Source organism: Ceratotherium simum, chromosome 21, assembly GCF_057802395.1.
Source record: "Ceratotherium simum simum isolate JZ-2026a chromosome 21, ASM5780239v1, whole genome shotgun sequence".
Lineage (NCBI taxonomy): Eukaryota > Metazoa > Chordata > Mammalia > Perissodactyla > Rhinocerotidae > Ceratotherium > Ceratotherium simum.
In genome coordinates, this window is record NC_141920.1 from 29,118,286 (window position 1) to 29,142,287 (window position 24,002).

The window sequence follows — 24,002 nt, forward strand, 5'->3', positions numbered from 1 at the left end:
CTGGGAATCTCTGGCTCAGAACAAGGCGGGCTCTGCTCGAAGGCGGAACCCCTGCGCGTAGCGGTCCTGCCAGCTACCGGGCAAAACCGGAGCCCAGCTCGGAACGCCCGCGCGCTGCCTGGCGGAACCTTTAAGCGCCGCGCTGGGCTTCCAGCCGGGCGCGCTCGCGCGCTGTGCGGGAGCTTGGAGCTACTTCCGGCGGCCGCGCCCCCAGCCCTGGGCGTCTCCATTTTGGCCGCTGGTGGAGGCGCGGCCAGGACGAGCCGGGTAGCGGAGCGGCGTCTTCAGTGCTTTGAGGGCACGTTGGCTCACCGCACTCTCTCCCTCTTTCCTCCGCCCGCAGAGGCCGGGGGCGCGCATGGCGGGCTTGGAGGTGCTGTTCGCGTCGGTGGCGCCGGCCATCACCTGCGCGCAGGACGCGCTCGTCTGCTTCCTGCACTGGGAGGTGGTGACGCACGGCTACTGCGGCCTGGGCGCCGGCGACCAGGTACGCCGCGGGGCGGCCGGGCCGGGGGGGGGGGCGCGGCGCGGCGTCTTCTGCGCAGACCCGGAGCCCGCAGGCCCGCAGCCCGGTGCGGAGCGCCCGGCCCCCTCCCGAGTCCGGGCCCGGGGTCCGGACACCGCGCGTCTGTCTGCGGGTCGGGGGCGCTGCTCGGGCGCAGCGTGGTATGAAAACCCGAGGACGGAAGCTCGCCCCGGCACGGCTGGCGGCCTCCCCGGCCAGGGTCGGGTGGGCCGGGCCCCGAGGCAGCGTGCAGCTCCCCTGCGCGCTCCTCGGCTGCCTGAACGCCCGCCCAGCCCCTTCCCGCACAGGGGTTGGGGGGAGTCAGTCCTGCCCTCCTGCTGCCCTCGAGCCTCCACCGGGTGTCCGGGTCCAGGCACAGAGGTAGGGTGAGCTTTGATCTGCGCAGCCCCGGTCAGGCCCCTTCCTGCACTCAGCACGGCCCGGAGAGCTCGCACTCGGCACCCTGGACTGAAGGGGCGCGCCCCGCAGACCGCTCAGCGCTGCCATCCCCGCCTCCCGCACACGCACACCCTGGGTGTGAGCGCCGGGTACGCGTTCCTCCCCCAGCCTGTCCCTGCAAGACGAGCCCCTTCTGCGCTCCCGTCCTCGGGCTCTGCCTCTCACAGCTGGGGGCCTGTTGTCCTCCCCGCAGAGCCCCAGGATGCTGGGCCCAGCCCATCTCGCCGGTTCTTTGCTGTAGCATTCTTCCGTCTCCCCTGCCCCTTCCCTGTGACTCGCGCCCTGCACAGCGGCCTACACGTGAGATTCCTGGGGGAACTGGGCCTGCCCCTTCATTTGCCTTCTGCTCCGTCAGAGAAAAGATGCTCCCAGCCAGCTCCCCTCGACACACGCTCGGGACTCCGAGCTGCCCCTCACTGTCGCTCTCTTCTCACTCTCAGAACCTGGACCAGCTCTGGGGAGCGGGGCACCTCACCCCTTGCATCTTACAGTGAGATTTTAACCTTCCTCTCTTCTCTGATTGCTTCAGTTCTCAAATTCCCTAATCCTTTTTCAGTTTCTCAGATATGTATCCAGAGTCTTCATTTTTCCTGTCGACACAGAGCTGTAGGATCCCTCCTCAAACACGGTTTACACATCCTGAGCACTTAGAGCTAAGTACTCCCCCCACCCCCCACTGCCCCCTTCCTCTGTCCCTGAGAACTAGTGACCAAGACCACCACACCCCTCTCACTTTCGCCCACCACCGGGAATTGGAAGCACAAGAACTGTCATGGATTTCTGGCTTCTTTTTTTCAGACCTCGTTATCTCGCTGGGACCCCAGGTACACACTTAGCATCCCCCGTCCCCACCTCTAGGCTCACTCTTACTTCATCCCGAACGTGGACTCTAGGCCTGGAGATGAGGCTGGAAAAGAAGGGCCAGCCTTGCACACACACCTGCAAGCGGGAACCGTTTCTTCCACTTACCTTGCCCTTCAGCATTTCAGACCTTGGCACCAGGTAGAGACGGGCCCCGCTCACAAGTGTCAGGCTTCCCCTTTCAGTGCATAGTCTCCCCTCAGAAACCCATCTCTCCTCAGTTGCCCACTCCAGCTTTCTCCTCTTTAGCAGCTCTTTCATTTGCCCTGGTCATTTCATTTCAGCTCTTCCTGGGAACTTCTCCCAGGAGGCTGGTGTGTAGGGTGGTGCAGGGGGAAGTGGGATTGGAGAGGCGAGTAAGACTTGGTCCTGACCTCGGAGCTCCCCCATCGGCCCTCAGCACCCCCTGCCCCTTGCCCTGTCCTTCAGATCTGCCAGGTCTGCCCTGCTCTCTGCCCCTCCTCATGTACCTCACCTTATTTACTCCCAAGTAGCTATTTCTACTCGGACACACTGTCGGAACCTTTCCTCCAGAACAGGAACTTGTTACACAGGGCCTGCGCGACTCCCTTCGCTTCTTCCCACTCCACAGATACATGAACACTGCACATCTGCTCCCACTGCTCGTCCCCTCACACATCCTGTCAGCAACAGCAACTCTGTCTGAATCACTTTGATAGCTTAGGGACATCGGTTCATATAGGTCGTTGCCTCCTTCCAGCTGGCGTCATCCCTTTGCCATATACTCCTGGCCCAAAAGTTTTCAGGTGAAATATGCAGAAAGAATACGATCTTATTTTAATACTGGTTTAAAAAAATAAATAAAAGATCCTTGGCTGATTCCCAAAGGTCCATCTAATTCCACTCTGTTCATGGGGCCACGTGTTGAGTTGATGCAGGCCAGAAAAAGATGCTGGCTCCGGGGGAGGCCACAGAGTGAGGATGAGGGTTTTGAAAGGCATTGCCCTCTGTCCATCTGTCCACCCCAGTGCTAAATCATGCATGCCGTCTGAGGGGGTGGGTGCTTGTACTGCACACTGGAGTGTAGTTTTGCCTCTCTGCCCTTTCTTTTAGGTGCCACGGGAGCTCAGGTTGCACTTGTCCTCCTCTCGCTTCTGCCGAGTCTACTTTCACTCAGAGTAGAAGCTGTTTGGAGAGGCATCTTTCCTAGTAGTTTATTTAAGAGAGGGTTTTATTTTTCTGGCCTGAGACCCATAGTGTTTACCAAGCTCAGAGGATGTTTATGTTGCCCCTCCAGCCACCTCCTGCTCCCCACCCTTTTGAGGGTGATAAGAGAGAGGGGAAGGTCCTGAAAGTGTATACTTGATCATATAGTATATTGACAGTTAAATGGAAAGCTGAATCATTTGCTTTTCTCTTTGGTTTTGTCTCTGGTACAAGGGAGTTATACATAAAACTTGATTAGGAGAGCAGTGCAGCCATTGGCTTCAATAAAAACGCAGTATTTGAATTTGGATTTCTTTTTTTTTGAAGTCAGCACCACTCCTCATAAGAGCTTTACAGCTGTGTCAAGTGATTTAGGTGGCAAGGGGGTAGAGATGGCCATAGACTTAAGTTAGAGAATTTTTTTTCTGTTGTAGGAATCTTAGGATTATGTTGGAAAAGAGAAAATGCCCGAAATGATCTGTTTGAGTTTCTTTGAATGCGTTTTAGCCAAGAGACACTGGGGTAAACTCATGGCTGCTAAAGAATGCTTCCAGCCCCTTGGGATTGTCTAAGGGGACAACTGTCTTTACTTTCTTGGGACCAGTCTGGTGGACCTGGCTGGGAAAAATCTTCTCCACCCATAACCTGGGCATCCAGGAGCTCTGAATGCCAAACCCCGCTCTGCACCTGACTTAACCTTGGGCAATTCTCAGCCCCTCTCAGCCCTTAGCTTTTCCATCCAAGGGAGTTAAACTACACAACCATGCACTTTGGCTGCTTTCCAGTTGTAGCTTTCTGGAAAGCCTGATATTTGATGTCAGGGCCTAGAGGCAGTCGAATGCCACTGGCTGATATCACCCAGGCCAGTCCCTCCCAGTCCCACCTGTTTTCCCCATATCAGGGTAGCCCTTGGACTGGGGAACATCGGTTCCACTGCAGTGAGAGGCATCAGCCTCCCCTGGCCCCAGGATTCTCTGTTACTCTGGAAGCCAGAGGTTATGGGATGTTGAGCAGACTGAATTATCTATATTCCAAGAAAGAATCTGGTGGGTTGAAAGTTGTACATGAAAGATGTAAATATAAATTCAAAGGCCCTTGACAGAACAAAGACAAGGCGTGTTATCAAAGTAAACCCTAAATCCACAACACTAAACATGTTATAGGAAATTTACCCAGTTATGGTGACAGGAGAGTTTCTCTTTGTCACTTAGCAGAGTGGTTTGATAAGTTTCACTTTTGTTTTTTGTCACTCTCCTTTCTCAGCTTCAGGCCAGCCAGGTTTTAAACCATGCAGTTGCAACATCTTGAAATTTATTTGGGACCGCTTCCCGCATTGGATTCCTGAGCACCAGGGGTGACCAAAGAGGAGAGGCCCGCAGTTCTCCCCACTCCTGGCCTCCCGTTGTCCTTGTTGTGTGTAAGGTCCGTGTGCTGGGCCTTTGTCTTTGCTCTTGTCCTTTTCTTTGGTCCCACTCCCTCCCACTGTATTCTCATGAATACAGATCTTTCCCAGTCCACTTGCTTTGTGTTTAGCTATATAAATATACATCCATGAAAAAAAATACAAATTTTTTTGTGTTTTAATAATTTTTTACATAAATGGTACCCAGCTATAAATCTTATTTTTTTGTTAACTTTTCTTTAAGTCATATCTTTTACATTTATCTATAATACTACAATTAGATCTAGTTTGTGCCTTTATAATTTTATTTATTTATTTATTTTTCCCCCAAAGCCCCAGTAGACAGTTGTGTGTCATAGGTGCACATTCTTCTAGTTGCTGTATGTGGGACACGGCCTCAGCGTGGCTGGAGAAGCAGTGCGTCTGTGCGCGCCTGGGATCCGAACCCAGGCCACCTGCATCAGAGCGCACACACTTAACCGCTAAGCCACGGGGCCGGCCCTTAGTTTGTGCCTTTAAACTGCTATATCGTATTCCTCTGTGATCATATTTTGCATTTTACCTCCACTTTGGTGCCCCCGACAAGGTTGTGATGAAGATCCCTTGCTGTATCTCTTGTGTCTCTGTGCATAGGGTTTCTTCCAGGAGTGGAGGTTTGGGGTCATGGAGTATCAGGTCTCCTAATTGTGCTAAATACTGCCACACGGCTCTCCAGAGAAGTGGTATGAGTGTAAATGGCCACCAGCAGTGCCTGGAGGTTCTCATTCTGCCCACACCCACACAAACACCTGGCAGAACAATATGTGTGTGACCTGGTATCTCATCATTTCAACCTGGACTTCTCTGCGTGCTAGTCAAGTTGAATAACTCTTCATACACTGTTAGCTGCCTTTATCTTTTGCTTGTTTATATCTTCTGCCAGTTTTTCAAGTGGCTTCCCAATTTTATTGTTTATTTACCAGGTGTTCCCTTTATGTACTAGTTATTAATTCTTTTCATTTGCAGCCATGGCAAACATCTCATCCTAGCCTGTGATGCCTGTTAACTTTGTCTGTGGTGTCTGTTGTTGAACAGAAGCTTTAAATTATGAACGGTTTCAAAGACAGCACTTTTTTTCTTTTGTGGATCTTGTTTAAGAAATCTTTCCCCACCTGGAAATAACTATATTAGTTTTTGCTATAGAAATAGTTTGAGAACTCTTTCTCAGACTTTAGTGTGTAAAAGGAAAGTCCTAGGATTATTTAAAAAGAAAAGAAAGGAAGATATCACAACTCACATGATGCATTTTTACACCCACTAGGTTGGCAAAAATTTTAAAATTGGACAATAGCAGTGTTGCTGACCACGCGGAACAGGAAATCCGATACACTGCTGATGGGACTGTAAATCAGTACCTCTTTGGAAAACAGTTTGACTTTATCTTATAAATTAAAAGTTCTTCCCCTAGACACGCTCTATAGAAACTCATCCACATGTGTACTAGGAGAAGTGTACAAGTAGCAGCATTGTTTATAACAGCAAAACAGATAAACTGGAAACACTTCAGATCTCCATCAACAAGTGAATGTGTAACTTGCAGCGTATTCATACGACGGTATGCTGTGTAGCTGTGAACTGTATAGCAATGGAATGCTGTCTAGTGAATCAACTATAGATAAATGCTTTGACATGGTTGAATCTCAAAAACTATCAAATGAAAAAGGCAAGTGATAAAAGTGATGCCATTTATATAAAATTCAAAAACATTTGAAACAATATACTTTTAAGGTTGTGTGTATAGTAATACAACTATAAGGAAAAGTAAGGAAATTTTTGAAAATACAGAGTTTGATTACCTGTGAGGGAGTGGAAGGAGATTCATTGGGAGTACGCTGCTCAAGGCGTTAGCAGTATTGGCAGTGTTCTGTTTCTTCAGCTGGTGGTAGATACATAGGTGTCCATTTTATCATTCTTTTTTATCTTGTACATATGCTACATTTTGTGATTGTATGAAAATTGTTCATAATTTTTGTTAAACCACTACACTAGTCTAGAGGGGAGTATGTTAGAATCTGTATTTTTAATCAACTCTGTGGTGATCCTGTTACAGATGGCCCAAGTTCCAAACTTTGAAAAACACTGCCTTAAAATTTCATAGTATCCCTTGAGATTGTTGGCCTTATTCTTGGCAGGGGGATCGAGAGGAGATTGTTATTGAACCGAGGCTGCAGATTCTTGACAGGTTCCAGTGCTGTGCCATAAAGGCAGTCAGATAGGAGGGAGGGAGCACTAGACTAGGAGTCCAGAGACCTGAGTCCCAGACCTCTTGAGTTGCTGCACGACCTTGGTCGTTTTATTTCTCTTGACCTCCCTGTCCTCATCTGTGAAGTGAGGGAGTGGGATTAGATTATCTGTAAGGTCCTTTTATAGCTCTGTGTTCTGAGGTTATAATCTTCCTCCTCTCAACCCTGGTGTCTCTTCAGCCGGGTCCCAATGATAAGAAATCAGAACTGCTGCCAGCCGAGTGGAACAACAATAAAGACCTGTATGTCCTCCGGTATGAGTCTAAGGATGGGTCCAGAAAGCTCCTTGTGAAGGCTGTCACCGTGGAGAACAGCATGATCATCAATGTGCTGGTGAGTCTCTCGGACACGTAGGGGTCCACCAGTGGGAGTGGACATTGGGATTGCTTTTTTGAAACCCATTTAACAGTATGGATCAAGAGCCCTAAATGTGCACCTTTACCCAGTGATCCTACTTCTGGAACTTTATCCTAAGGCAAGAACCCTAAATATAGACAAGCTTTGTGCTCAGGGCTGTTCACTGCCTGGTATTGTAAAAGGTATTGATTAAGGTAAATTCTTTCAGTGACCACATGGGAGAAAAAAGCTTATTGTAGCTTCAGGGGGCTACTTGAGATAAGCCTGGCTCTTTGCTGCCTTGGAGCCTTTACACTTCTTGTTTCCTGTGCTGGAAAGCTCTTCCCCTCCACCCTGGACCGCCTCACACACATGCACACCCTCCACCCTTCCTTTAGCCTGGCTAGCTCTCTCTCGTTTTGCACTTCCTCCAAAAGTTCAATCCTGACTACCTACTCTCACCTGTGAGAAAAATCTAAACTATGCCTCTCTACTTCATCATTTTGTTTTCCTGCCTACAGCTTACCACAATTAGTAATTATATATTTATTTATGCTTTGGTTTAATGTTTGTATTCTGCCACTGGACTGGAAGCACCACGAAGGCAATGACTTCCCTTTTGTTAAGTTTTGTCCTGGTTGTCTGTGTGTGTTCATATGAAAGTACCGTGCAGTCTGTATTGTACTGCACCTTGCTGTTTTCTGTCAATATGTTTTGGAGGTCTTTATGTGGGAATGCATATAGATATACCTTACTCGCTTTAACTTCTCTGTAGTATTCTGTAATACCATAATTTATTTATCCCTTTTCCTTTTGATAAACATTTAGATCCTGTGTCAGACAGGGTTCTTACAAACAACAAGATCACCTCAGCTTAGTTTAAACAGATTGTGTTTATTAAAAGAACTAGGACAGCTCATTGAATTGTTGGAAGGGCTGGAAAAACAGATTCAAGGCTGGGCTTCCAGGATAGTGCCCCAGACTGTGCCGTGGAAACCACTGCTGCTGCTGCCACCCCGAGGCATTAAGTACTGGCCAATACTGCCAGCCCTGGTGCCCCCTCTCATGAGCCACTTATGTTGTGACCCCTGCTGCCTCCCTCATTAGCGAGAAGTCTGCCCCTTGCTGGGTCTGCTTTTCCATGTTGCCCACCTCCAGGTCAAAGTTGTGCATCCATTTGGCACCTCAGTTACATGCCTGTGCCCAAGCTGCAAAGAGCCTGGGAGTAGGTTTTCTGGGCTCTAACTCAGAAAGGCAGTATTCCTAAATCAGAGAAGTCTCCAAGCATTAGAAGAGTATTTCCTATAGTACAGGCAGTCCTTATATGTGCCTCTTTGTACATATATGTATTTCTTTAGGTTCCATATTTAATTTTCTCCTCCTACCCACCCACTCATTAGCCTAAAAATATCTCCAGTCTCTCATTTTCTGTTCTCATTTTTCTAGGAATGTGGCTCACAGCAAGTGTCAGACTTGACCCTGAACTTGGATGATTATATTGATTCAGAACACCTGGTTGACTTCCACAGGTACTTCTGAGTGATGGCCTTTCTCTGGGAAAAAGAGAGAACCAGTGGCCAGATATGAGGAATGGGGTGGAGGTGACCAGAGAATGGAGGAAGGTTAACGGAAGGATCTTTCACCCCTGGGCACAATCACTTCTAAGTTCTCTTTTCTGTTTTTAATTTAGTTGAAGAGAAGACCACATGGGAAATGCCATGTGAAATAAAGTGATGCAGTCAAGAGTCCACAAGGGCTGCACTGGCTACGGAATAGAGATGGGGCCAGGCTGATGGAGTCAGTCAGTGTAGGCTTCTGGGAAAAAGTGTGCTGAATCAGGTTTCTGCTCCACCCCCAAGTTTTTTTTCTTTTAATAGACTTTTTTTAGAGGAGTTTTAGTTCACAGCAAATTTGAGCAGCAAGTGCAGAAAGTTCCCGTGTACCTTCTGCCTGCCTAACACACACAGTCTCCTTCACTGTCAGCATCCCACACCAAAGTGGTACATATCTAAAGATGGACGAACCTACATGGACATACATTATCACCCAAAGTCCATAGTTTCCATTAGGGTTCACTCTTGGTGGTGTTGGAGCATGTTTAGTTTTGTAAGAAACTGCCAAACTGTCTTCCAGAGTGGCTGTACAGTTTTGCATTCCCACCAGCAGTAAGTGAGAGTTCCTGTTGCTCAATATTCTTGTCGGCATTTGTGGTATTAGTGTTTCAGATTTTGGCCATTCTAATAGGTGTATAGTGGTATCTCGTCGTTTTAATTTGCAGTTCCCTAATGACATCTGATATTGAGCATCTTTTCATATGCTTATTTACCATCTGTATGTTTTCTTTTGTGAGGCGTCTGTACAGGTCTTTGGTCCATTTTTTAATCAAGTTTTTTTCTTATTATTGAGTTTTAGGAGGTCTTTGTATATGTTGGATAACAGGCCTTTATTATATCTATGTTTTCAAATATTTTCTCCTAGTCTGGCTTGTCTTCTCATTCTCTTGACTTTTTGTTTTGAAATTTGCAATCCCACAGAGAAGAAGGTTTTCAAAAATATTACAGTGAAAACCATATACCTATTACCTAAATTTACCAATTTTTAACATTTTGCCAGTTGCCTAATTTTTCTGTGTGCTTTTTTGTTCTTGAACCATCTGAGAATTATTTCCGCTCTTTTTGAACCTTAACCCCCTAAATATCTCGGCATGTATCTCCTTGTTCTTACAAGAGCAACTTCCTGTATAACCTTAAGACAGTTATGACACTCAGGAAATGTAGCATTGATAGATTAAGATTATTTAATACACCATCCATGCTGAGACTTCTGCAGTCATCCCAAGGGTGTCCTTTTTAGCTAGTCTTTTGGTTTTTGGTTTGAGGTTTTTTTCTTATCCAACCAAAGATCACATGTTGCGTTTATTTTCATGTCTCCTTAATTGCCTTCAATCTGGAATGGTTTCCTAGACTGTTTTCGTGTCATTGGTATTTTTGAAGACTCGAGGGCAGTTGTTGTGTAGATTGTTCAGATTGTGTCCTCATCACTTGATTCAGGTTGAACATTTTTTTTGTGTGTGTGTGTGAGGAGATCAGCCCTGTGCTAACATCCGCCAATCCTCCTCTTTTTTTGCTGAGGAAGACGGCCCTGGGCTAACATCTGTGCCCATCTTCCTCCACTTTATATGGGACGCCGCCACAGCATGGCTTGCCAAGCAGTGCGTCGGTGCGCGCCCGGGATCCGAACCAGCGAACCCCGGGCCGCCGCAGCGGAGCGCGCACACTTAACCGCTTGCGCCACCGGGCCGGCCCCTCAGGTTGAACATTTTTGACACGAACACTACATAGGTGAGGCTTTGTTCTCCTCAGTGTTTCACATCAGGCACGTGATGTCTATCTCTTCGTTGATTTGGTTCAGTTTGATCACTTGGTTATGACAGTATCTGCCAGGTTTCTCTATAGTAAAGGCATCTGTCTTCTTTTGTGTGTAAGTGATCTGTGGGACTATATTAGCAGACTGTGGATATTCTGCTTCCTAAAGGTCTTTCATCAGTGGTTTTAGCATCTATTGATGATTCTTGCCTGAATCAGTTATTACTGTGATGATTACAAAACAGTAATTTTCTATGTTGGTCATTCTTTCTACATTTTTTAGCTGTTTTTTTTTAATAAAAAAGAGTTTTCTTTCTCCCTGTCCGCTTTATTTTTAATTTTTTAAATATCAGTATAGACTCACAGATTCTATTTTATTCGAAGTTATAGTCCATTTCTGTATTCTTTGCGCAAGTTGTTCAGAATTGTCTGGTAGAAACCCCTGCAAGCTGCCTCCTTTGTCCTTTTGACATATCCTCATCATTCTTTGAGCATTTTCATACTTTCTGGCACAGTAAGATGTTCTAGCCTCACCTTGTACTTTCCTCACCCCTGCCTTGAAATCAGTCATTTCTCTAAGGAACTATGATTTCCTTTGGTGGGGAATAGTATTGAAAAACCAGTATCTGGGCCCTGAGTGTGCTCATTAACACTAAGGATGTTATTGCTTCCAGGCCTTTTCAGAGAATAGAGCTAGGAAGCTTTTTCCTTTAAGTTTTTTTTCTTAAATTTTAAACTGATACTTTTATTTTTAATCTAACACCACAGGATTCTTATTCTCTTATTCCGTACTTGTATCTGTGGTGAGAACCCTGATGCCCAACAGCATCAATATATTTACTTTTTTGTTTGACCTTAAAATAACGCACAAATAGTTTCTGAACTGCTGCATCAGTACCTACCAATAACAAATCTCAGTAAAGTTCCAAATACGGTTTCTTTTCAGTTCTTTTTGTCCTTTGACCTTGTCCCACTGAGGATATATATAGTCAGAGTATTGTGTTCAAAAGGTATTTAGATTAATGCTTGTTTTTCCATCAGTGTAATGAAATTATCTCTGATATATAGTTAGGCCCATTTATTTCCCCTTTAGGGACTTTTCCCCCATCCTCGTTGACCTCCTCAGGGTTTTTGAGGAAGCCTGGCATTGCTATAAATTCACAGTCATCAGAACTGCCTAGAAAACCCTGTTGCATTTAATTGCATCTAATTAGCAGTAATCATTTTGAACCTGCTCCACTCTTCTCAGACTTCAGACCACCTACCTCCATCATTCTGGCCACCCCTCTTTGTCTCTTCCCCTTTTCCATGCAACCTCTATGTGAGGAGATCCCAGCTTCCACTTCTGCCCACCACTCTCCGCTCGATTTCCCACACAGCAGTCAGACCAGCCTTTTTAAAACATAGATCAGGTTGTGGTTAAAACCTTGCTTGAAATCCTTCAGTGGTAGCACCTCACACACACTAGGATGGCTACTATCAAAAGAAAACAAGTATTGGCAAGGATGTGGAGAAGCTGGAAGCCTTGTGCACTATTGGTGGAATTATAAAATGGTGCAGCCACTATGGAAAACAGTATGCTGTCTCCTCAAAAAATTAAATTACCATATGATCCAGCAGTTCCACTCCTGGGTATCCCCAGTAGAATTGAAAGCAGGGATTCAAAGAGATATTTGTATACCCACGTTCATAGAAGTATTATTCACAGTAGCCAAAAGGTGGAAGCAACGTAGGTGTCTGTGAATACCTAGGACAGGTGAATGGATAAATAAAATGTATATGCAGTTGGCCCTCTGTGTCCAAAGGTTCTGCATCCACGGATTCAACCAGCTTGGGAGGGCTGATTAAGGGACTTGAACATCCGAGGATTTTGGTATCCTTGGTGGGTGGTCCTGGAACCGATCCCCTGCAGATACTGAGGGACAACTATGCATACAGTGGAATATTATTCAGCTTTAAAAAGGGAGGAAATGCTGACACATGCTTCAACATGGATAAACCTTGAGGACGTTATGCTAGGCAAAATAAGCCAGTTACAAGCAGATAAATATAATATGATTCCACTTATATGAGGTTCCTTGAGTAGTCAAATTTCATAGAGAAAAAAAGTAAAATAGTGGTTGTCAGGGGCTGGGAGAGGGGAGAATAGGGAATTACTGTTTAATGGGTACAGAGTTTCAGTTTTGCAAGATGAAAGGAGTTCTGAAGATGGTGGTGGTGATTGCACAACAATCTGAATGTACTTAATACTGCTGAAGTATACACTTAAAACTGGCTGTTGATAAATTTTATGTGTATTTTACAATGAAAAGTTTTTTAAAATCCAAAAAACAAACCTTTCAGTGAATGTTCCATGTTCCTGGCTCTTAAGATAAAGAACAAAATCTTTGATGAGACCTAAAGTCTAGCACGCGGCCCCTCTAGCCTAATCCTGTCCCGCTTCCCCCTTAGTGCCTGTGCCTCAGCCGCAGTGCCCTGCTCCCCCCACGCCAGGCCCAGTCTTCCCTCTCAGAACTCTCCCTCTGCCTAGAGCACTCTCCCCAGCCTCCTCACACGGCCAGCTCCTCTTCTTCCTTCAGTTCCCGTTTACACGTCAGTTCCTCAGAGAAGCCTCCCCGGCCCCCCATGTTTGATGTTTTGAAACAAGCTTGTAAGCCTTTAATAAGTGGGTATCTGATGATTGCCATCGTAGAGTCGGCCTCCCCCACTAGCCTGTGATCTCCCTGAAGGCAGGCCCTGGGTCTGCTTTGTGTATAGCAGACAAAGGAATGAAGGAGTGAAGCGAGGCCAGGCCTGGCCTTGGCAGAGCTGACCTTCTGGCTGCTGCCCACACCATGACCCCCCACACCCCTGAAGGGGAGTAAGGGAAGGACATTTGGAGGGTGGTCTCTCTTGACTTCTTATTCTGGAATTCCATTGGGAGAGAAATTGACAAAACCTGTGGAAGAACTCAGGCACTGAACTGGGCTGTTCAGGCTCGTTAGAGCATTTAGTCCGCTCAGCAGTACTCAGAGAAAATGGTGATAGTCTCCATTTATTTTTTTTAAATGCATTTGTTTTGGGGGTTTTGTGAGGGGGAGGTGTTTTGTTTTGTTTTTTGATTACTGTGAAATGAGGGGCACAGTAGTACTACCTCAGAGCGTTGTTCTGAGAACGAAATGAGATGTCAGCACAGAGTGCTTAGTGCTGAGCCCAGCTCTTAGTAAATACACAAAGGAGAAAAATATCCCTGGGAATCATCTCCATGGAAACTGAGGCTCTGAGAGCTGGGTATGGATCTGCCTCCTGATCATAAGGCCCTCCCTCTCTCCTGCCTTACTGCCAGCAGCCTCAGCTGCCTGCTTATAGTCCCCTTCCCCCATTGGGCCCTCCTTGTTGGGTTATCATGGCACGTCTTGTCTGTTCTAGGTAGGAATTTGTGCCCCTTGGTGAGCAAACTGATCTGCTAGGGTGTATAAACATGTCCTGCCATGCCCCTTCCATATTAGACAGGATGACAGGCTGTCTTTGCTACTACCAAAGTGGCACTTCTACTGAGGCTTAGAAATTGTGCGAGAACTTCTCCTTCAGGACTTGGCAGTTTTGAATCAGACCTGAGTTCTACAGGTAAACATCTTACATGGGGAGATCAGAGGCCTTCCAGCTGTATCACACACAGCTCGTCTGATTGAAGGAAAGACGAGTTAGATTTATCCCCTCCACCCAGCTTGGGCAGGGAAGCAGCAAGGTCCCTGCAGTTCTGTGTTCTAAATAGGAGCCTGATCTTTGTAGGGATGTGTGGACCACAGGCCTCTAGATTTTCCAGGCTATTGCTGGTGTTATACTTTTTAACCCTGGAACTCTTTCTTCAAGCAGTGTTCTTTAGGATTGACATATTAAACTAGTTCAAGTAGAGTTTCTCTGGTGGAAAGGATGGGTGCAGGAAATAGAGGCTTTCTCTCGTGCCCTCCCTGAACCCCCTTCTATGCTAGAGAAAACCTATTAATTCTAGCCAATAGATTCAGTTTATCTTATGGTTATATAATGCATTTTTTAATTAAACTTTTTATTTTGAGGTATTTTTAGTCTTAAATATAGTTGTAAGAAATAATATAGAGAGACTCTTTGTATTGCTAAAAATGATAACATCATACAAAATTTTACTAGATACTACAGCCAGAATATTGACATTGAGACAACGATACAAAGCACTTCCATCACCACAAGGATCCCTCTTGGTGCCCTTTTATAGCCACACCCACTCCTTCCCACCCCTAACCCCCTGGCAACCATTTATTCTCCATTTCTAAAATTTTGTCATTTCAAAAATGTTATATAAGTGGAATCATACAGTATGTAAGCTTTTGGGATTGGCTTTTCTCACTCAGCGTAATACCCTTATGGTCCATTTGAGTGGTTGCATGCATCAATAGTTTGTTCCTTTGTGTTGCTGAGTAGTATTTCATGGTGCGGTGTACCACAGTTTGTTTAACCATTCACTTGTTGAAGCACATCCAGTTTTTTGCTATTACAAATAATGGGGCTATGAACATTGATGTACAGGCTTTTGTATGGACATAATTTTCATTTTTCTTCGATAAATGCCCGAGTGCAATGGTAATTGCATGTTTAGTTTTTTAAAAAACTGCCAAATGATTTTCCAGAGTGGCTGTACCTTTAGGTTTTTTTTTTTTTTTTTAGTTCTCTTAATAGGGTCTTTTGCAAAGCAAAAGTTTTTAATTTTGATAGTATCTATTTTATCAATTTTTACTTCTATGGATCAAGCTTTTGGTGTCAAATGTAAGAACTCTTTGCCTGGCTTTAGAGCCCAAAGATTTTCTCCTGTGTTTTTTCCTTAACATTTTATGGTTTTATGTTTTTACATTTAAGTCTGTTGTCTATTTTAAGTTAATTTTTGTGTAAAGTGTGAGGTTTAGACAGAAGTTCATTTTCTTGCCTGTGGGTGTCCAATTGCTCTAACACCATTTGTTCTTCCTTCATTGAATTGCTTTTGCAACTTTATCAAAAATCAGTTGTCTATAGTTGTGTGGGTCTGTTTCTGGGTTCTCTGTTTTTTCCCTTGATCTTTGTGTCTGTCCCTCTGCCAGTATCGTGCAGTATTGATTATTGTTGCTACATATTAGACCATAATATTGAGTAGAATGATTCCTCCCACTTACTTCTTTGTCAAGATAGTTTTAGCTACTCTAGAGTCTGTGCATTTCTGTACAGACTTTAGAATAAGCTTGTCTATGTCTATAAAAATCCTTGCTGGGATTTTGATAGGAATTGCATTAAACCTACTGATCATTAAACTTATAATGGGGAAAATTTCCGTTTTTACTGTGAATATGGTATGTCTCTCCACTTGTTTGCGTCATAATTCAGTTTCTTTCATCATCATTTTGTAATTTTCAGCATATATATGGAAGATGTTTTTTGTTATTTCTTTTGAGGGGGTGATTATAAATGGTGTTCTGTTCTTAGTTTTGATTTTCAAGTGTTCATTGTTAGTATATAGAAATGCAGTTAATGTGCATGATGCGTGTTGATCTTCTATCCTATCACCTTGTTGAACTCACAGTATTCTTGGAGTTTTTTTTTGATTCCTTGGGAATTTTAAGGTAGACTATTATGTCATCTGCAAATAGGGGCAATTTTATTCTTGCTTTCTAATCTGTATCCTTTTTCCTTTTTCTTGCCTTATTGCAGTGGCTGGAACTTCCAATATTGTTGATACTGTTAATTGTATGTTAAGAGTGGTGAGAGAGAACATCCTTGCCTTGTTCCCAGTCTTAGAGGCAAAGTGTTCAATCTTTCACTATTAAGTATATTATTAGCTATAGGTTTTTTTGTAGATGCTCTTTATCAAGTTGAAGAAGATCCCCTCTATTCCTAGATTGTTGAGTTTTTATCATGAATGGTTTTATCATGTTGGATTTTGTCAAATGCTTTTTCTGCATCAATTGATAGGATCATATGATTTTTCTTAGTTTATTGATATGGTAGGGATATGTGGGTATTAAACCAGCCTTGCATGCCTACAATAAATCCTATGGTGTATAATTCTTTCTATATATTTTTTAATTCAATTTGCTCATATTTTGTTGAGAATTTTTGCATCCAAGTTCACAGGAAATAGCTGGTCTGTAGTTCTCTTTTTTGTGTGTGCTCTCTGTCTGGTTTTGATATCAGGGTAATACTGGCCTCATAAAATGAGTTGAGAAATGTTCCCTCTTCTTGTGTTTTGTGGAAGTGACTGTAAGTTGGTGTTAATTCTTCTTTAAATGTTGGGTAGAATTTTCTACTGAAATCATCTGGACCTGGAGATTTCTTTTTTTGAGTGCTTAGTATGAATTTAGTTACATTAATAGAACTGTTCAGAGTATCTGTTTCATTTTGGCTAAGTTGTTACAGTTGATGGTTTTTGAAGAATTGGCCTAAGTTGTTGAATTGAGTTATTTTCAGTATTCTCTTATTATCTTTTCAATGGCAACAGGTGTGTTGTAATAGCCACTGTTTTGTTCTTGATACTGGTGATTTGTGTCTTCTCTTTTTTTATGTTTGCTACTCTTGCTAGAAGTTTTATCAGTTTTATTCATCTTTTGGAAGAACCAGTTTTTGGTTTATTAATTTTCTCTATCATTTTCCTGTTTTATTGAGTTCCGTTCTTTATTATTACCTTACTTCTGCTTGCTTTGGGCTTAATTTGCTCTTCTTTTTCTAGGTTCTTGAAGTCAGAATTTTGATTATTGATTTCTTTCCTCTTTTCCAGTATAGGTATTTAGTACTATAAAGTTTCCTCTCAACACAGCTTTAGCTATATCCCACATATTGTAATCTGTTGTATTTTTATTTTTATTTAGTGCTTTGTACTTTTTTTTAAGACTTCCTCTTATCTATCCATGGATTATCTAAAATTGTGTTGCTTAATCTTCACGTATTTAGAGACTTCCTTTCTGTTTTGATGTTTAGTATGATTCCCTGTGGTCAGAGAACATACTCTGTATCATTTCAGTTCTTTTAAATTTATGAGGTTTGCTTTTTGACCCAGGATATGGCTCTTTTTAAAACACCAGATGTTTAGGAACTCTAGTGTTCTGCCCACTCTGTTACCTCAGTCTTCATCAGCATCTCATCTAGAGCTCACATTGCTTGTCTCTCACAGGCAGAGAAAAGAGGCCCAGAGCAGCCTTCTGAGGGCCTCTGAGTTAGTGACAGAACTGGGCCTGAGTCCCCAGAGCCCTGCCTACCTGGACCAGGAACCTGATTTGTCCTCCCTACAGAGCTTTGGCCTTCCTTGACCGTTCCCGTGACATGTGATGAACACACAATGAGGGTGAGGGTGGGGTGAGGGTGAGGCGGGGCTGGTACAGAGTAGTAGCCAGTCCAGGCCCTGTGCCCCTACACCCTCACCTCTTTCTAATGGGGTGGTAAACGAGGAGGGGCAACTCAGATGCCTAAGAAGTTTAGGCCCAAATCTCGGAGACAGCGCCAGGCTGTTGCCCCCCTCACGCAGGTCCGCCGGGCGGCCCGTTCCCACCCTTGCAAACGGTCCAAGCGCAACGCCAAGAGCTGTCAGGGCCGCCGCCGCCAAAATACTGTACACAGGGTTGCCCGCCAGCTGCAAGCAGTTGACACCTCATCTGCTTCCCGCAGGACCTACAAGAACAGTGAGGAGCTTCGGTCTCGTATTGTGTCTGGAATCATCACACCTATCCATGAGCACTGGGAAAAGGCTAGTGTAAGCAGTCCCTGCCAGGAGTTTCCCCCTGCCACTGCCAGAGAGGTGGACCCGCTCCGGATTCACCCACACCACCCACACACCAGCCGGCAGCCTCCCTGGTGAGTACAGAGCCCCCAGTGGGCAGCCCATGCTTCTGCAGAAGAATTCCAGTCATGACTCTCCTGCCACTTGCCCTCTTCTCTGGCCCCCATGTGTCTTCAACAGAATTGTCAAGAGTCTGGTTGTACAGAGGTAGAAAATGGAGACACAAGTGGAGCAGTGCATTCTTGTACTGTACTGCCTGACTACCCAGCGTCTTAAGGCTGCCTATCCCCTTTCTAGAGGCACACAGAGCTGCTGAGTCTGCCCAAGGGGCAGTGCCTCTGGGGCTGTGTGCAGACTCACGGTTGCTGCCCAGGTGATTTAGTTATTCATTCCAGACCTCTTTGTCTGTGCAGGGCCCTGGACCAGGCTTTTTGGGAAAATGCAGAAGTACTTTCCCGCAGGGGGATGTGTTCCCACTGTCTTGCCTTTCATTGTGCATTTCATTTCACTGTAGTCCCCTGACCTCTTTGACAACTTCAGAAATTTACCAAAACAGCATGGGATATGAGCAAGTCACATCCAAGATCTTTGCAGATTAGAATGGCAGCATTTAGGACTGGAGACTTCCGCTCTGAGGGAGGAGACAAGGACTAGGAGACCTTAGTCTCTGCCTGCAACAACACTTCCCAATTTGGAGTCCACAGTGTGGTAGCAATGGTGGGGTTGGCAGGCTTAGGAGGAGGGTTCACTGTGGGACCATAATAAGCTTTCCGTAAGTGTTAACTGCCATTGTTATTTTATTCTATTTTGCAATTATACACCTTTGGTTAGTTTTAAAAAATGGGAAATTGGTTTAATTATTACAGTGAGTAGTAAATTGACAAGTCTCTTTGGCACTCTTGGGAAATATTGGGTCCTGAGGGGAGAGTGGAGAATAGTAAAAAGTGGTTGAAAGGTTGGAAACAGCTGTCTGATCTAACCTCCTTATGGTACAGACAGAAACAAAGGTAAGATGACCTGCCTAAGGTCACCAGACACTAATAAAGAGGCAGAGCCAGCGCTGGGGTCCAGATGTCCTCACTCCCAGCACAGTGCTCTGGTTGTGATGTAACCAGAATAGGGTGACAAGATTTAAGAGTAAGCACTAGACAGCAGTCAAGTTGGGGGAGTTTTTATAGACCTGAAGTAGATAGTAATTCTCAGTTCTCTTAGACTCACTGCCCATTTCAAAGCAAATATTCTATGAAATCTCTTTTACCCTCTTGAAATGGATGAATGAATTTGTAGATAATCTAACTTACTGAATGCACAATTTCAAAAAGAATTGGTATGAAGTCCTAACTATAATCTAAATGAGAAATAGAAAGTAATAATAAGGTAATGTGTATTTCATCGTGTAGATGCCTGAGCATAATTACCTTGGGGAAAACATAGACGTTTGCACTTGTATGTGGAATTATCTTGAATTCGACAGTAACAAAAGCTGACATACAGGTGTGTTGTGTCAACAACTCAAATACCACAAACTGTGTTGCTGTTACTAACATGACTTTTCTGAAACGGTGAATAGCCCTTAGGAGGATGGCAACAAGATAGTAGATAGACAGTGTTTCTTCGGTTACATCATAGTTACATTCCTGGAAAACTTTGTATTAAAACAGTATAAAAAATACTTTGTGTTCGTATATAAAATGGTCTTAGACTCGGGTAATTTTTATAGGCTTTACACTTCCATGAATGTCTGACAAGACTTTCGAGAGTTGTGTGGGATGCAGGTGATTCTTTGTTATGTGGAACTCTACTGTGAGTTGTAGAGCATGCAGCTTCTCTGGTCTCTGCCTATAAATGCCAGGGCTTCTGCAGTGGCACCTGGAAGCTGTGCCGTCCTAACTGGGAATCATAGACCTGGAGTCCATAAATATGAAGGCAAAAAATCCTAGCCTTGGAACAACAGAACGAATTAGAAAATCACCATGTTGCAACTCCTACTGAAATAATGTACCTAGGCACGAGTTGTCAGTGGTTGCTAAAACCATTAGGTAGAAGGTTGATGGGAAATGTTATAATGGGTGGATGAGGCTGATGGCACCTGAACCCATAGATCAAACTTAGCACTAAAAGTGGGACAGCCAGACATTATGTGTCTTCTAATATGATGCAGTAGTAATTCACAGTAACCTGAATCTAGATCTAACTCCCAGTTTAAAAGAAGCATGAGGGGGCTGGCCCGGTGGCATAGTGGTTAAGTACACATGCTCTGCTTCGGTGGCCCGGGGTTCACAGGTTCAGATCCTGGGCACAGACCTCTGCACCACTTATCAAGCCATGCTGTGGTAGCGTCCCATGTAAAGGAGAGGAAGATGAGCATGGATGTTAGCTCAGGGCCAGTCTTCCTCAGCAAAAAGGAGGATTGGCAATGGATGTTAGCTCTGGGCTAATCTTCCTCATGAATGAATGAATGAATGAATGAATGAATGAATGAAAGAAGCATGAGGGAGAGAAGAACAATTTAAACAGACACATGGGGATAGATGTGTTACAGCCAAAACTGGAACGTGAAAACTTTTTCCAGGATAAATTGGCCTTGTTTTTTCCATCAAATAAGTGAATGGCAGGGGGGGACAAGAGAGAAGGGGGCTATTAAAAGTCATTTCAAGTAAATACAATGTTGGATGTTGTGTGGATCTTGATTCAAACAAACTAATTCTAAAAATCATTTTTGAGATATTTGGGGAAATTTGAACATGGATCAGGTATTAGATAACATTAAGAATTACTGCTAATTTTGTTAGGTGAAATAATTAAATTCTAGTTATGTTAAAAAAAAAAAAGTCGTCTTTACCTGTTAGATATGTTGAATGAAGTCTTTAAGGGTGAAAAGACATGTCTGGGATTTGCTTAAAATAATTTCACCCTCTAAACAAGTAAGACATTGGGAAACGAGCATAGCTGAAATAAGAATGGTAGTATGTTGATAATTATTGAAACTGAGTGGAAGGCTACATGGGGTTTCATAAATTATACTATTTGTACTATTTTTTGGTCCATTTGAAAATTTCCTTAATAATGAATTTTTTATTAATACCAATGCTTCACAAACTCTTCCACAAAATAGAAGAGGAAGAAATAGTTCCCAGCTCATTTTGTGAGGCTGGTAGTACCCTGATACCAAAGACATCACAAGAAAACTGCAAACCAGTATTCCTTATGAATACAGATGTAAAAATCCTCAACAAGATACTATCAAAACAAATCCAGCAACATATAAAACGGATTATACATCATGACCAAATGAAATTTATCCCAGAAATGGTTGGTTTAACATCTGAAAATAAATCAGTGTAATACACGATATTAATAGAACAAGGACAAAAACCATATGTTTATCTCAGTAGACAGAGAAAAAGCATTTGGCACCCTTTCATGATAAAAGCATTCAGCAAAAGAAAGGAAAGTTCCTCAACCCAATAAAGAGCTTCTGCAAAAAGCCCACAGCTAACATCCTACTTAATAGAGAAAGATGGAATACTCTCCCCCTAAGATCAGGAACAAGGCAAGGATGTCTGCCCTTGCTACTTTTATACAACATTGTACCTGAGATTCTAGCCAGGGCAGTCACTCAAGAAAAAGAAATAAAAGGTATCCAGATTAGAAAGTAAGACGTAAAACAATCTCTCTTTGCTGATGACATGGCATCTTGTGTATAGAATATCCTAAGGAATCCTCGAAAAAAACTTTTAGGAACTAATAAATGAGTTCAGCAATGTGACAGGATACAAGATCAATAAACAAAAATCAATTATATTTCTATACATTAGCATGAACAGTCTGAAAACACTAACATTCGGTTATTTTTGTCTAGTCTCAAGATTGTTGGCTTTTTTTAAGTGCATATCCTGTTTTATCCCCTTTGTCCCACTTTTTCATCTCTTGTATTTCCATCTCCTGGACCTGTGCCTTGTGCATTTTTGATGAGTTGTCTAATCAGCCAGTGTTTCCCTGTGGGTTCAGGGATTCTTAGGGCTGGGCTCCCACTCTTGAGCCATGTACTCTCCCTCTGGCGTGGGAGACGGGTGAGTAAATAAGAGTGATAACTGCCATTACAGAGGCTAGCACAGAGATCCTTCATGAGTAGCCTGGGAAGGCTTCTTGGAGGAGGTGCTGCCTAAGCTGTGTCTTCATGGGGAAGAGGAGAAGTATTCTTGAGAAATCCTTTTCGTGTGTCTGAATTATTTCTTAACACTTCTTTCAGGGGGGAGGTTGTTCCCGGCTGAGAGAGCAGTAGGCGAGAGGCGTCAAGGTCTGAAAGCGCGGGACTGTCCCTGAAGTTAGGCTAGAGAAAGAATTCATGTCTGGAATCCTAGGATATAGGAGGACGGGACTAGGTTTTGAAAGGCCTCTGATGCGAAGTACGTGAATCTCTCCATGAGCAGTTGGAAACCACTGAAGGATTCTGATGAGGGCAGTAGTGCCTTTGGCTAAAGAACCTGGTGGGTTGGAGGGGGTAAGGCAGAAGGCAGAGCCTCGTCACTCCTGCATACCACTCAGCAGGTGGGACTTGGTCCCCTTCCTTCCGCTGCCCCGCCCACCCCCGTCAGGGAGAGAGTATTATATGACAGTTAGGAGCACAGGCTTCAGAGGTTGATCAGCTGGGTTCCAACCCTAACCTTGTAGCTTTACCTGTCTCTCAGTGAGCACATTTAGCCTCTCAGAGCCTTGGTTTCTCATCTGCACCTTGGGAATTATCATAATGCCTGTCTCAGAGGTTTCTTAGGATTGAATGTGATGATGTCACATGTTGAGTTATTTCTCAGAATATAGTAAATGTTCAGTATGCACTCAGCAGATCTCATTCAGGTAGTAGGCAGAGATGAGAACAAGACTGAAGGTGTAATGAGTAGAGGATCCACTAAAAGAGAGAACCTTGTTTTATTTTTTTAAATACTTACTCTTTACCCTCCAAAAAAGGATTTGGTGCAGTAGAGCCGCTTAGGTATGAGAGTATTGACCCAGAGGGTGTGTTAGGCGACTGTGTTTAGGCCCAGGCCCTTTATGGACATTGTTTCCTTTGTCAGCATTGGCCACTTTTATCAAGAATGGGGGTGGGCCAGCCCCGTGGCTTAGCGGTTAGGTGCGTGCCCTCCTCTACTGGCGGCCCGGGTTCAGATCCCGGGCACGCACCGACACACTGCTTCTCTGGCCATGCTGAGGCCGCGTCCCACGTACAGCAACTAGAAGGATGTGCAGCTATGACATACAACTATCTACTGGGGCTTTGGGGGAAAAAAAAAAAGAAGGAGGAGGATTGGCAATAGATGTTAGCTCAGAGCCAGTCTTCCTCAGCAAAAAGAGGAGGATTAGCATGGATGTTAGCTCAGGGCTGATCTTCCTCACAAAGAAAAAAAAAAAAAAAGAATGGGGGTAACTGCCATTTCTTGGCTGTCTACCATGTGTTGACCCCTCAACCAGATGCTTTTCTATATGGTTTCTCATCTTCCAGACAGCCCTACAAGATGATCAGTGGCATCCCTACTTTACAGGAGCAGGAGACAGTGGATAGGGAGGTAGCATAGCTTCCCAGCGTTATCCCCGTGGGAGGTGAAGACTGGGCTTTACCCCTATCTGGGTCTGACTCAGAAGCTTTTGCTTTCCCCACTGCACCCTTCAGTTTTAGTTCATGTAATAGTTAATTTGTGTGTACCAGTTCACTGTAGTGAGTGCCCACTGATAATGGAGAAAAATCCATCCACTTCCACCCTCTCAGTTAGGTCTGTCTCAAGCAAGCCTGTCTCCCAGGACTAGGACTTGAACTGGATGAGATGATTGCAAGAGGAGGCGGAATGTTTAGGAGGCTTTTTGTCAGCCGCTAGCGAGT

The 24,002-nt window shown here is 44.3% G+C and overlaps 1 protein-coding gene across 1 annotated transcript in view; it reads left to right on the plus strand.

Moving 5' to 3' along the window:
- Positions 1–217: 217 nt before the first annotated feature.
- Positions 218–24,002, plus strand: part of PSMF1 (proteasome inhibitor subunit 1) — a 39,992-nt gene continuing 16,207 nt past the window's right edge. The window contains exons 1-4 of the mRNA XM_004433848.3: positions 218–487; positions 6,857–7,009; positions 8,459–8,541; positions 18,016–18,201. Coding sequence (XP_004433905.3) covers positions 359–487; positions 6,857–7,009; positions 8,459–8,541; positions 18,016–18,201 — 551 coding nt within the window. The 5' untranslated portion in view covers positions 218–358. The remainder of the gene's footprint in view (positions 488–6,856; positions 7,010–8,458; positions 8,542–18,015; positions 18,202–24,002) is intronic.